Genomic DNA, 13,505 nt, shown 5'->3' with positions numbered 1-13,505 from the left:
ATTCTCATATTTCTGCTGCAACTGAACCATCGCCCCAGCCCCAGAAGCTCCCCGACACCCCCCCCCAACATGAGCTGATCCTTCTTAACCATCCCCAGGTCTCAGTTTTACCCAACGACAGTCACTATAGCTATAGTCTCCTCTAGGTGAGAAGACACTGATTTGTGTCTAGTCTTTCTCAGCTTTTCCTAATTCCTTTCCCTGTGGAACTCTTTCGATTCTTGTTCATCAAAGAGCATCCCTGGGACCCGTGGCTGCTTTCCCCAGAAGGAGTTCGGGAACTAGGCTGGGCATAAATCCTTTCTCTACTGCAGCTTCTAGTTGGAGATTCACGCCACCTCTGCTCCCTCCCTCAGCAATGGTGGTAGAGCTCTGCGGCCGCTGTCTGTTGCTTCCTGCACTGGCTCTCCTCCTCCTACTATTACCCTCTCTCCTCTTCAACACAGCTCCTCACCTAACTACACCCCACCCCACCCCGTCTCTCTCCATTGTGTAGGTTCAAGACATGCCCCTAAGGGAACTGTAGACTCTAAAGTTTGCCAGTATTTCTCAACATTAACCAAGGGCGAAGAAAGAGGAGCAGGAAAGAAAGCCTCCTTGTAGGTTGCTAACCGCTCGTACACAGGGCACCTCCCTGTATGGAGCGCCGGCTTCTGTGCTTGCCCGAGTGCAGGACGAACGAGTGACTTCTGCGCCTACTCTGAACATGGGAAGACTGAAGTCTGCCGTCAGCAAGGTCCTTGTCCAAGACCCCAGGCACTGCCAGCTCGGGCCTCGGCCAGCAGGACTCAGAGAGCCTACCGGAACCTGCCCCGCCCCCAGTTCCTCTCCTAGACCAACCACACAGTTGCCACGGAAACGGGAAGCGAGTGCCTGCACTGCGCAGGCGTAGAGTCCCCGTTGCTAGGGCCGTCTGGAGCCGCTCTTGGGGGTGAAGTGAGGTTCCAGGCCCGAGGCAGCAAACAGAGCGAGGGAACCCTAGTCTGTGCCTGCGCTCCCGGGAGGGTGACGGCAGGTTCCGAGCCCTTCCCTGCCCCAAGAGACAGGCTGTCCTCCGTCCCTGTCCCTCCCTCTAGAGGAACCCCCAACCTCTGGGAACCTCTGGGGTTCCCCCGACCTCGGCAGCAGGGCAGCGTTCAGAGGGACAAGGAAAAGTTTCCCAGTGGGTGAGAGAAAGCCGGAAAGGGACCAGCCATGTCGAACTTGTAAGTGGAAGGTTACCACACTGCCTTAGGCTGGGGCGCTTCTGCCTCCTTTGAGTGCCTACCTTTTCCCCTCCTCCTCTCTCCCTCCTCACGCCTCCTTTTTCTTTCACCAAGTCCAATATGCCTCAGGATCCATTATCTGTGTCCTGGAGGCAAGGAACACTAGGCAGTTTACCGCCTCGCCCAGGGGAAGACCTCCAGGCCTCCATCCCATGCCATGGGTGACTGAGGTGGCTTTTCTGGGGGAAGCGTCGGTGCTCTGCTTCCCAGCCCAGCCCCCAGGCCATTGCTGAATGTGTCCCTGTCACCTTCTGGTGTACTTGGCTCTGTAGTGACTCCACGTTGTGGGTATGTGGTCTGGCTTGGCTGGAGTAAGTTCCGGGCCCCAGCCATGGTCTCAGCCACCCTGTAAAGCTGTAGCTCCGAGGTCTGTTTCCGAATCGCACAAGGCAGGGTAGCAGCTCAGTGTCCTTATGTGGCAGCTGCAAACCAAAGCTCCAGCCGCAGCTTCCCAGCACGGTCTTCCAGGAAACCTAAGCCTGGAGGTGCCCGGCGCAGGGAGGCATGGGGTGAGGAATGGGGTGTGGAGAGATGAGGAGAGCAGACTGTTGGAAGGCAGTCTGTTGAACATCGGGTCTTAGCTTCATGGAGATGAAGTAGGAACTGGATAGTGTAAACACGGGATGGCCTATAGGAGACCTGGAAAAAAGGGTAGGTAAAAGGGCAAGCCCAGGTCAGCAGGGAGAAGAGCTAACACAACAAAGGAACCAAAGCCCCTCCCTCCATGGGAAATGGCGTGGGCAAGGCTCTATCCAGCGCTGCTGGGGTGAGCCTGTGGGGAGGCAGGAATGGAAGCCAAATTAGAAGTCTAAGGCCCGTGCTTACATTTGACAGAGGAGCGATGGCCCCGAAAGATCACTCTGGAGACAGCGGAGGGAACTAATGCAGAGAAGCACTGAAAGTTTCCCACAGTGGAAAGGAATGGGGCAGTCACCATAGCAGAGGACAGGGGAGACAGAGTCTCAGATGTAAAAACACTTTGCTATGAAAAGAATGCCCAGTGGTGAGGGAATCAGGATAAAACAGGAAGGCAGGAGGAGGTTGGTGCCAAACATCTGGAGGGAAGGCAAAGTAGAGTGCCGTTCTGAGAGAATGGTACTAAGAAAGATAACATGTAAACATAGGGGCAAGTAATGTCAGCCACTCTGGACATGGGACTCAGAGCTAGGAGCTGGGAAGAGAGAGGGCCCAGAAGCGGTATGCATAGTCAGGAGACCCCAGGAACAGCACACAGCCAGGACAGATGGGTTCCCTGTAGAAGGGGGCCACACATTAAAGAGTGTCCCCCACACAGCAACTTACACTCCCAACACACACACGTGAGCCAGGTCTCTGTCAGAGCAGGAAGGTGGTGGGAGCATGCAGGAAGAGGCGACTACAGACCCAGTGGGAAGAGGGAAGGCTTCCCTACTGTCACTGGTGGAAGATAATTCCCATTCACACACTTAGACTTCCCAAGGAAGCTCAGCTCATGGTCACTCCCCAGCGGCCAGTAGCAGCAAGAATCCATCACACCGTAGAATAGCCATGTGGTCTTTCTCAGCCCTCACCCATTGCTACCCTGACTTCAGAATCTGTTATGTTCCTCGGTTATGTACTCAAGCCTGAAATCCACCACAGACCTTTTAAACCACTAGGCAGTCTCAGGGCTGATAGACATCCAAGTTCTCCACACCATCATCCCTGTGACCCAGCCCCTCAGAGCCCTCTCAGGGACAGGGAACCGCTCCTAAAGATTCGTGAGCACAGGAAATGGTCTGGTCTGCCAGTATCTAGATACCCTGAGAGGAAGGACACCTTCACTATTACTGCACTCTCCCCTTTGACCCCCACCTGGCCACAACCAGAGAAGAAATCCCACATCCACACAAAGAATTATGTGGCTGCTGTAGCAGCATGTTCAGGACAGGGCAGAAATGCTCCAGGGGTGCCTTGATGGGTGGTGGATAAGCCACATAAGGATGTACCCAGAGCATCACAGGTTCTCTGGCATTAAACCAAAAGAAGTCCTGGCTTTTGCTATAAGAGTGACCTTGCCACATGGTATGAGCAAAGGAAGCCATTCACAAAGTGACTTAGGACAGACTCCACTTACGAACAGCCCAAACATCTGACAGTGTGGCTTACGATCACTCTGCTTCATGGAGATATAAAAGCCTTTGGAATTCAGTAAATGTCATACCTATGAGTTTGGAAAGTGGAACATCTCCCGGGCTAATGACTTATGCCCGGTATTCTAGATGCTCGGCCTGGTAAACTCTGATAAAGACGGAAACAACTCTCTTCAGGGTGCTGTGCTGCTGGGGCGCACCATTTCCCAGTCATGATGTTTCCCTCAGGATACGTGTGTCAGTGGAGCTGTCTGTGGGGCTGTCTGGATGAGGCCAACACAGGCAAACTTGGTGTTCGTGGCCACCAAAGGCTGCGAGGAGGCAGACTCAGGAGAGACTCACTAGGCAGGATTCTCTTGGAGTGGTGGAAACGTTCTGAAACTGGGCTGCGGTGATGGTTGTAGGCACTGTGAATACGCTAAAGAGAGACAGGGCTGAAGACAAGGCTCCTGGTAGTCTGTGAAGTGTGTCTCCATGATGCTCTTGGTTAGTGTCTTGCTGTGTCCCTCATCTCACATCATCATCATGGGTTCCACATGAGCAAAAGGACTGGAGGCCACAGGGATGGTATGTGGGCTCATGCCACACTAGGTCAATGGGGGAGGCCAGCAAGCCAGCATGCCAGCATGCCACAGGCTGGTGAGGTAGCGATATAGTAGTGAGGTCCCTGGCAGGCAAGAGTGGTGGGGTGTGGCTATAGATACATGGAAAGGATTAATGCAGGAAGCCACAGTCTCCAAGGAACAGCTCTGTCAGAAAAAGATGAAGCCATCTTCAGTAGTGAAGAAATCAGGTCAAGATAGGGTTCACCTAGAACCATGCTGGCAGGGTCCTTGAAAGGTACAGGTGAGGAAGAAAGAGGCTTCAGCCCAGAGGGAGGAACTGTGAGGCTCCAGCCACTAAGAGTGTCTTTGAATAGTTTAGCTATGGCCAGTCTTCCATGCCCTTGAAAGGCCCCTACTGCTCTAACCCTGTCTGCAGTGGGTGCATGAGGGCATAGACTCTGTGGAGGACATAGACTCTACATGAGCCTGCCCAGCTGCATTATAGCATTCAGTGCCCCTGCATTTCTGTTCCACTGGGGCATCTGGGGTGTCCCATGATGGAAGCCTGAGTCAGTTGATACACGTGTGTCTTAGTGGGGTCAAGCTGCTTACCCACACTCTAAGGGGGCAGCCTCCTTACAGTGCTTGCCACAGGGAAAAGCAATTTGAAGGATAAGTTGCTGTGGTTGTTTAAATAAGAATGCCCCCCCCCCCCCCATAGGCTTATATTTGAATATTTGTTCTCAGTTGGTGGAACTGTTTGGGAAGGGTTGAGAGGCACGGCCGTGTTGAAGGAGGCACGTCGCTGGGGGTGGCTTTGAACTTTCGAAAGCCCATGCCATTCCCAGCTATCCCCTCTACTTTCTACTTACTGATAAGGTGTAAACTCTTGGCTACTGCTCCAGTGCCACACCACCCTTCCCTCAGCCACACCCTCCACCACGATGGTCATGGACTCTAACCCTCCAGAACCATGAGCCTCAAGCTAAATTCTAAGCGGTTTTGGTCACGGTTTTCTATGGAAATAGACATTTTGCCAAGACAGTCGCCTTTTATCTTCACTGTTTATTCCATCCCCACATTAAAATTATGATATTTCCTCTCAGTTCCTGGGTTCTTGCTCATATTAAATTTATATAACAGCCTCCAGATTTCCCTGTTTTTATGTTTTGTATGTTTGGGCAGGAGGAGATCTTGCCTTGTGTTTGTTCTCAACTTCTGCATTCTAGAATTTTTCTTCATCAAGATCCATGTAGCACCCAAAACTCTTCAATGCCCTTTATTTGAACTGAGATATAGCTGGAATTTCTCTTTATTTTTTTCTCTGACCTTCATTTATGTAGGTGTTGCCTGAGCCCTATAACCTTGCTGTCTTAATTGACATCATTTACTGTTATGACTTCCTTGCATTTGGCAGTTAAGCCATTTACAAACATCAGGATTAAATTTCTTTTTTGTCAACTCCTTCCTTTTTTACTTTTAATTTCCAAGGTCATGTTGTTTGTGTTTTCCAGGTAAGGATGCAGTGGTCTCTGGATTTAGCATCCTGTAGCAGCCATCACTCTTATGTGCACAGGGCCTCTTCGCTCAAGAGTGGGCTATTGGTTTGCTGGGTATTTTTTCAAATGCCTGTGACTACCTTGGCAGTTTTGTCAGTCCGTGGCTGTGTGTGCTCAGGTGCTCCTGAATGCAGAGATTCAGCCATTCCTGGATTCACCCTGCCTTGGTTTAGAGACCATGCTTTCCTTCTGGCTGCGTTTGGTTTCTTAAGTGGAGTTTCAGATCTGAGTTCTCAACAAAATCAGCTTGAGCTCTTCCCCTGTCACCGTGTTTGTCGGCTTAGTCCCCAAACCCCAACCTAGTTTGTCCCTGTTTCTGTGTTTGATGCCACTGGCTTGGAGCCTGCTCATGTGCTCTGCCTGTGTTCTTTCAGGCCAGTGGCCATCTTAAATTGTGCTTTTCTCAGATTCTGAGAGTATGGGTTTTGGCAGCATAACCTCCTTCTCTTTACGCTTTACCATCATGACTTTCTGTTCTCTGTTCTGGTCTGTTTTCTGTTCATCTGCCAGAAGATGGCTGGCAGCAGCAGCTTCTGTTAGGGCCCCACGCCATCTTTGACTTCATCATCTGTGATTTCCCCTGTCCTCCCCTATTGCTTATCTTTCTGAGGCATGAACACAAAGATACAGAAAGTTGGGCATAGCAGGTGCTTTGAGCAGGTATACATTGCTTCTACGGTCCTTGCTCTCCTGTGGACAGTCACTGCCTCTGGTTAGAAAGACCTACCATTAACCACCAAGTATGCCGGGAGTAAGATCCTGTGGTAATAGGAGCTCTGATTTCTTGGCAATCCTGTTCTGTTTGGGGAGAAGCTACCTAATGGAGCACTTTTTCATTAGCAGGACCCTCCGACTGTTGTTGAGCTTTGGGAAGTGCGGTACTTGCGCTCAGGGCAGATGCAGTGCTAAATGCCACACTCAGCATCCTACCTCAATGGCTTGGGAGGAGGAAAAGCTCTGATCTGGGATTCACACTGTACTTGCTTCTCACAATTAAAACTGAACATTTATTTAACTCTTGAAGGCTCTACTACCCTGCTAGCCCTCCAATAATTGAGACAGGGACATAAAAATTTATTTAAATAAGCCTGAGCAAGTATGACTTAAACTAGTTTTCTAAGCGAGTCTGGTTACCTCCAGCTCTGCTCCCCATTACTTAGCAATAAGGGTCCTGTCTGTGCTGGGTCCACTCTATCAGGCCATGTCTTCTCTCTCAATCTTTTTCTTTCTCTCTCCTTTCTTCTCCTTCTCCTCCTTTCTCTCTCTTCTCTCCCAGCCTTATGGTCCCTACCTGAGACCCCCCCAGCCTGGGAACTGAAGCTTCACCTACTTTTCTTTTGACCAGTAATCGAATGTCAGCAGCTTTATTAACCAATCAGAGCTATTTGGGGAGCAAAGTTTACAGCATCATTTGGTGTACTTGAGGATGTACTCCTCTGGACTACAAACAGATCTTGGGGGCCAGTAGCTAGCATTTGTATACATAGTACCAGACCAACCCCCAACACACAGTGACATCACATCTGTTCCCAGTAACTGCTCATGTTTGCTTGCTTCTTTGCAAACAGGAAGCATAAAGTTTAGAGAGAGCAGACAATGAGCCCAGGAGCCAGAACACCAAGACATGAAGCCTGCTGGAATCTGTAACTTGAACAATAGCTTCTGAGTGTTTTGGTTTCCTCATATGTAAACCAGAGCAATCATTCATATCTAGTCACCATTTCTATCACCATTATCACAGTCATCATCATTATTCTCATGACAACCATCACCATCAACCACCATCTTCACTATCATGACCATCATCACCATAGTCATCGCGATCACAATCATCACTATCACCACCATCATCACCATCCTATCACTATAACTATAGCCACGTCACTGAAAACCTTCTCACATCAAGAGACACATCTAACTTTGGTCCAGGAAGCTGGAAGCAGCACCGGCCATGCAGGCATCAGTCAGTGGCCACTGCAGCTTATTGGTGCAGATTGTAGAGCAGCAATTATGAGGAGTGAGAGGGCGGATTGGAGGTGTCAGGGAAACCTGGAGGTGGAGCTTATTTCTGACATTAAGGTGGTTGAATATGAGTACTCACCCCCAGTGCTCCCTGAGGTGTTTCTCAAGCGTCAGTAAGGACTTGAAAGGCTATGAACTCACCAAGACAAAGAGCACCTGAACATCTGACAGGAGCCATCAGGAAAACTAAAGAGGGGGATGGAGAGGGGCTGTGAGGCAGGCAGTGAGCCGGGCCAGATCCAGGCCCCGGAAAGATGGGAAACCTGGGTGCTTCTGAAGGGGCTGGAAAGGAGATTCCACTGTAGAGCTGTATCAGGTCATGTGACTCCCAGCCCCATCCCTTCTGCACTCCAGAAGGCAGGAAGCCAGCAACTCCAGGTCCAGCACAAAATGACACATGCAAACAGGTCACTGGAGACTGCAGCGCCTGGGGGTTGTCTAGGCTGAAGCCACAAGGGAGTCAAAGGCTTCATGCTCCGCTTTCTCACTCAGGAAACAGGGCCACCACTCTCTCAGTGAAGCCTCTGCCCAGACACCCAGGACCTCCAGCTGGTTTCAGTCTCGGTTCTTAAATTTGGGAAGGGAAAATCTCAACCATAATTATTACCATCTGATCAGGCATGTTGAGTAAATCCAATGATAGAACTATCGACAAAGGAGACAGAGAGGGCATAGTGTGGTGCCCTTTGGTGAACGAGATCACTAACATTCAGCTGCCCCACCCCAGGGAGGGCATAGAACAGTCCACATTCCACACACTCATCCAATGAGCTTCTGGTTGTATAGAAGCCTCCAGGTAAAGTGAGGCCAGAGAACCCAGCAGGGCAGACCCCACCAAACCCTGGCTTTTCATATGCTAATATGCTCAGATTCTAAGGATGGCAACTGTCTTTAGCTACGATTGGTTCATTCATAGAGCTGTGTGAAACAGTTTGGTCATTACACTGCACTTATTTGCCTCTCACTGGTAGGCTATCTCCAGACTTTGGCTATTTTTAATATTTCATTTTTAAATTTTACATGTGTTAGTGTTTTGTCTTTGTGTAACGTATGTATACATACCATTTGCATGCAGTGTCCACTGAGGACAGAAGGGGCATCAGAGCTTCTGGAAATGGAGTTACAGACGACTGTGAGCTGCCATGTGGGTGCTGGAACTGAACCCAGGTCCTCTGTAAGAGCAACTAATGCTCTTAAGCACTGAGCCATCAGCCTCAGACTTTCACGATTATTATTATTGGGTTTTTTTTTTTTTTTAATACTGGAGCTGGAGAGATAGTTCTGCCAATAAAGTCTTCGAGGCAGACAGACTTCAACTATTCAATAAAAAAAAATCTGAGTATGATGTCTTACTCTTATAATCCCAGCACTGGGAAAGCTGAGAAGTGTGGGGGGGTCCCTTTTTCAACAAGTCTAGCCCACTGGAGGAATTCCAAGGCCAGTGAGACCTTGTCTTGAGAAACAAGGTAGTTGTATCCTGAGAAATGACACTGGAGGTTGACCTTTCGCCTCCACACAGCTATACACGCATCAGTAATCTAAGGACATATTCTAATGGCTCTGCACTCACCTAAGATACCCATACCCCTGAATTTTTCCCAAATATAGAAAAAAATTACATTACTACAATCAAACTTGATACATAGTCATAAGCTTCTCTGAGATATAGTTTATCCACAGAGTCTGCCTGCATCTAACTTTTCGTGGAATTACTTTTCCAAATGGTAGTTTCAACGTGCACTCTCTATCATATAGATATATATCTATAAATGTACATATATACATTTGAATTAGTTAATTGTTCTGGATATGAATTACTTTATTATTCAAATTAGTATAGTAACTCTGGCTTCACAGACATGCTGAAGAGCAATCATATTATTTATAAAGAGGCTTTTAAAACTGTATAATAATCATAGCAAGGGTCGTGCAAAAAACAAATAAACAACAAAGAAACCACAAGCATGTCAAAACACCGTACGTTGTCCAAAGAGCCTTCCAGCCATTTACCACATCCTGAGCTCCCTCCTGCCTGTGTATTCTGTTTTGTGATGCCAGATGGCTAATGCATGTGCCCAGTGGGCTAAAATTCATCCATGAGGTTGTCTAAACTCTGTATCTTCCCCCAGAATGTATAATAAAATGTGGCACCAGACCCAAGAAGCCCTCAATTCTCTGCTTGACAATGAGAAGATGACTGAACCCCAGAGAAATAAGGTCATAGTCTTTCAGATGTTAGCCACCTTCTACATAAAGTATGTGCAGATCTTCAGGAACATGGAAAACGTCTACGACCAGATAGTCCATCCACAGAAACGCTTGCTGATCCGCAAGATCCTAGATGCAGTGATGGGTCGCATTCTGGAACTGAAGAATGAGATGGTAGAGTTGGAAATGACAGAGTTCCATTATTTTGATGATATCTTGCAGGACCTGAAGTTGGCTCCCGTAAGTGTTCTGTTATTGCTTACCTTATTAGGCTTTTATTGTAAGTAAAGTGCATAGGGTTGTGTCCAGTTATCTGCAGGCTTCTTATCCAGGTTTAAATGTGACAACCTTGTAGACCTAAAAAGCCCGACCACTCTCTTCATTTAAATCTCATCATCATGACATAGGATTTGGTTGCTTCCTTGTTTATGTAGACCAATCACTGCACTGCTCTTGGGTCTGTTTGACACTGAGGTCCTGTTACCACAGGGACATCGCACTGTCGAGATGGTCAAGATGGAGTAGACTGACCTTCTCACAAATACCCCATAGCCCAAAGTCTCCCATTTTCTCTGGGCTATGCCCCCAACTCTCTGGGTCCAAAAAGCCCTTCTGCCTTCTATTCTCCCACCGTCACTTGGATGGTAGTTTTGGATGGCTTGGTCCTAGAGGTTTATAGCTATGGCCTTTGCTCCTTGAGTACCACAGAAGGAAGCACTCCTCCTTATTGCCCAGGGAGCCTCCCTCGCCACCTGTCGGCTGAGACACCTCCTGTGGTCAGTCAGGCTGTGCCACTGAGCTTTTCCCTCCTTGCTGACAGACATTTGTTTGAGGAGTCTCTAATATCCTGGATAACTGGGCTCCCAAGGGCTACTAGACACTTCATTTCTTCCAGCTGTAGGCCCTATGAGCTCATTGTTGATTTTTAAAGGATATTTCCCTCAAGTAAAGTTAAAAAGACAAAATGTCTTTTTACAGAGCTTAATGTCTCCTCACCTTGAAAATATTCTGACTTTGCTAAAGGTCATTTCTCATTCTGGGGGAGACTCTTCCCGTATTGTTGTCTGATCACATCAGATTAGACTACAGAGAGTAACTGGAATGAGTCAGAACATTCCAGAAGTTGCATGTGCATTTCACAGTTAGAAGAGCAACAGTTAAACCCCAGGATTCAGTCAGGTGTGCTTAGCTCACCCGTGTGGGGTCAGAAAAGCGAGGACAGACTGCGCCAAATGTGAAATAGCTACTTATTGAATTATATTCCTAAATTTAATTAGTAAGGTGGCATGCAATATCTAAATCTAATTTCAAGGCTATTTAATGGTTACAGACCAAAGAGGTTTGGAGACTCACATCCTAGGATCCCTCCATTTTCCCTGCTAGTCATTCTTCCCTGGACTTCAGCTGAGCACCTTCCTCATAACTAGGAAATGCTGCTGCTGTGAGAAACCAGTTTAGCACAGCTGAGAGAGGGGTGCCAGGGGAACAGACATCACCCAGGAAATCTACATTGTAGGGTGGCTAAACGGTATTTTCCACCAGCCTTAGAACTGATGGACAAGCCATATGATGCCTTTGACATGAAGGGACCATAACAGTGTCCTGGCAGAGAAGCAAGTCTGGGGAATATCCCTGCATTTGGGGTGGAACATGCCAGCCAGCGTCCTCTGCACTTGGCCACTCTTAAAAAGTCCACACTCCTCACTGTTTTTCTGGCCAGCACCCCACTGTTTGTATGGTAGGACTAAAGTCCCCATCACAAAGATCGGGACACTGGGGATGTTGTGCCAGGCAGACTCTCCCTGAGAGAATCTGAAGCCAGAAACTGATGATGCTTGTCTCTGGTCTTAACTGACCTCCCAAGCTGGCAGTCCTTGAAGCTTTGGTCAGCTGGAAGCTCAAAAGAACAGAGGAAGTAGAACTAGAGCCAGAAAGAAAGCTAGAGAGGAAGAGCAAGCCATCTTCATCCCCACACCTGCTTTTGGTCCTGTGAGTTCCTCAGAATGCTTATGTATGTCACCACTTGGCCTTGAACTCAGATCTTCATCCTTGTACCACAAGCCCTCTAACCCCCGAACCTTCTCTCTAGTCCCACCCCCAAGCAAGCCTCATCCTACCATAATTCTGGATGGGTTTGAGTCTTGGGAGCCTAACAGAACAGTCTCCCATCTGTTCTCTCTTCCTCAGCAACAGCTGGACGTCCCCATCCCCAGGTATTTTGTGAAGGAGAGGTTGGAAGTCATAAAAGAAAGAGAGAAGATCCTCTCTCGGATCTTAAGCGAATGTGGCCTGAACCTTGCCGATTCGGTTTGTATCACTTAAACACATGTTTTTCACTGTCTGTCTAACCTAATCTTCCATGCCCCAACTGTGTGAGAAACATTCACTCTGTTTTCAAGTTCAGAAAGGCACCTCCCTTCCCAGCTTGCTATATGATGTCTGTAAGGGATAGCATAACTTTTGGGTGGTTGTTAGTGATTCATTATGATTACTTTACAAGAAACAAAGAACAAATGATAATGCTTTGTAGGTTACATCGGGTCCATAAGAATGAGCAAGTAACTAGCTGGTTTTGCTTCTTTATCTCTAATTCACCTTGTAAAGTAAAACACTGAACCCACTAAAATCAGAATTCACAAGCTCCAAACTTCCTGAGCATGCTCAGTTGTTCCCTAGCCTGTTATGAGTTCTGAGCGGCATTCGGATTGCCTGGAAGAACAGACTCTCTCTTGGAAAAGAACGTCTTTGAGAAAGCTAGAAAAGCTTGGGAGATGGCTCAGTGAGTAAAGAGTTAATTACATGAATGTGAGGAGCTGAGGTCAACCCTCCGGATCCCATGTAGAGCAAGAGTGGCAACAAATGTACCCCTACCCACGCAGGGACACACTGTCACCGTCATGTACCGTCATGTTCTTCCTTGCTTTCAGGACAACAGTAGCCTCCCCCTGATCCCCCTCAGGTCTCCATGGCGCCTCTCAGGACTCTGTACCCCTAAAAATGGCACACACCACTCCCCTAGCTTTTTTGCTACATATCCCACCGGAGACCTCACAGTCTGCAACATGAACCCCCATTTCATTATGTTTGGCTATTTGTGTGCATGTGTGAGTGCATGTGTGAATGTGTGTGAGCGTATGTGTGTGCGTGCATGAATGCGTGTGTGTATGTAGTGTCCGTGTGCATGCAGGTGATGTGTGTGCACTTGTGTGTTGACTGTATTCCTCAGCCATTTTCTGCCTTACTTTCCGATACAAGCTCTCTCACCACACCTGGAGCCTCAGCAGTTGAGCTAGACTGGTCAGCCGCCAGGGTCCTCCTGGCTATGCCTCAGTGCACCCCACATCCACACTGTCACACCCAGCTTTTTAGCTGAGTGCTGGAAATCCAAACTCAGTACCTCAACCTTGAGAGTGACTGAGTCACCTCCGTAGCCTCCACCTTCTCACACATAGGAGTAACTAGTTCTGATTGGTTTAACATCCAAGCCAGTGGCCAGTCTACAACTGGCTTCAGCCTTCTACTTGAAAACACTGAAGTCTTCTTCTCAGAGGCAGGGTTTCCATTGCTATTCCTCCCATTAAGCAAACCATGGAATTTCCAGCATTAATCGATACGCCTGGTTGACATTTCTGGTCACCTCCAGTCTAAGTCTCCGTGGAGCTAAGCTGCTGCGGTGAGAATTAGCATTCTGTTTGAGAGGATAGTGGCCAGGCGTGTGAGAGCTAACCTTGTTCATCGATTTTTCACACCTGGGAGGAGGAAACCTCAAGTGAGAAATTAAATTGCCTCCATCAG

At 48.2% G+C, this 13,505-nt stretch overlaps 1 protein-coding gene across 1 annotated transcript in view; it reads left to right on the top strand.

The window, feature by feature from the left end:
• The first annotated feature begins 906 nt into the window (after positions 1–906).
• The window catches only part of Iqca1 (IQ motif containing with AAA domain 1), a 114,880-nt gene continuing 102,281 nt past the window's right edge, over positions 907–13,505 (top strand). The window contains exons 1-3 of the mRNA XM_021644002.2: positions 907–1,205; positions 9,632–9,950; positions 11,898–12,017. Of these exons, the coding sequence (XP_021499677.1) occupies positions 1,195–1,205; positions 9,632–9,950; positions 11,898–12,017 (450 nt within the window). The 5' untranslated portion in view covers positions 907–1,194. The remainder of the gene's footprint in view (positions 1,206–9,631; positions 9,951–11,897; positions 12,018–13,505) is intronic.

This window comes from Meriones unguiculatus, chromosome 15, assembly GCF_030254825.1.
Source record: "Meriones unguiculatus strain TT.TT164.6M chromosome 15, Bangor_MerUng_6.1, whole genome shotgun sequence".
NCBI lineage: Eukaryota > Metazoa > Chordata > Mammalia > Rodentia > Muridae > Meriones > Meriones unguiculatus.
The sequence above is the reverse complement of the archived record's forward strand: the minus strand, read 5'-3'. Positions and strand labels throughout refer to the sequence as shown.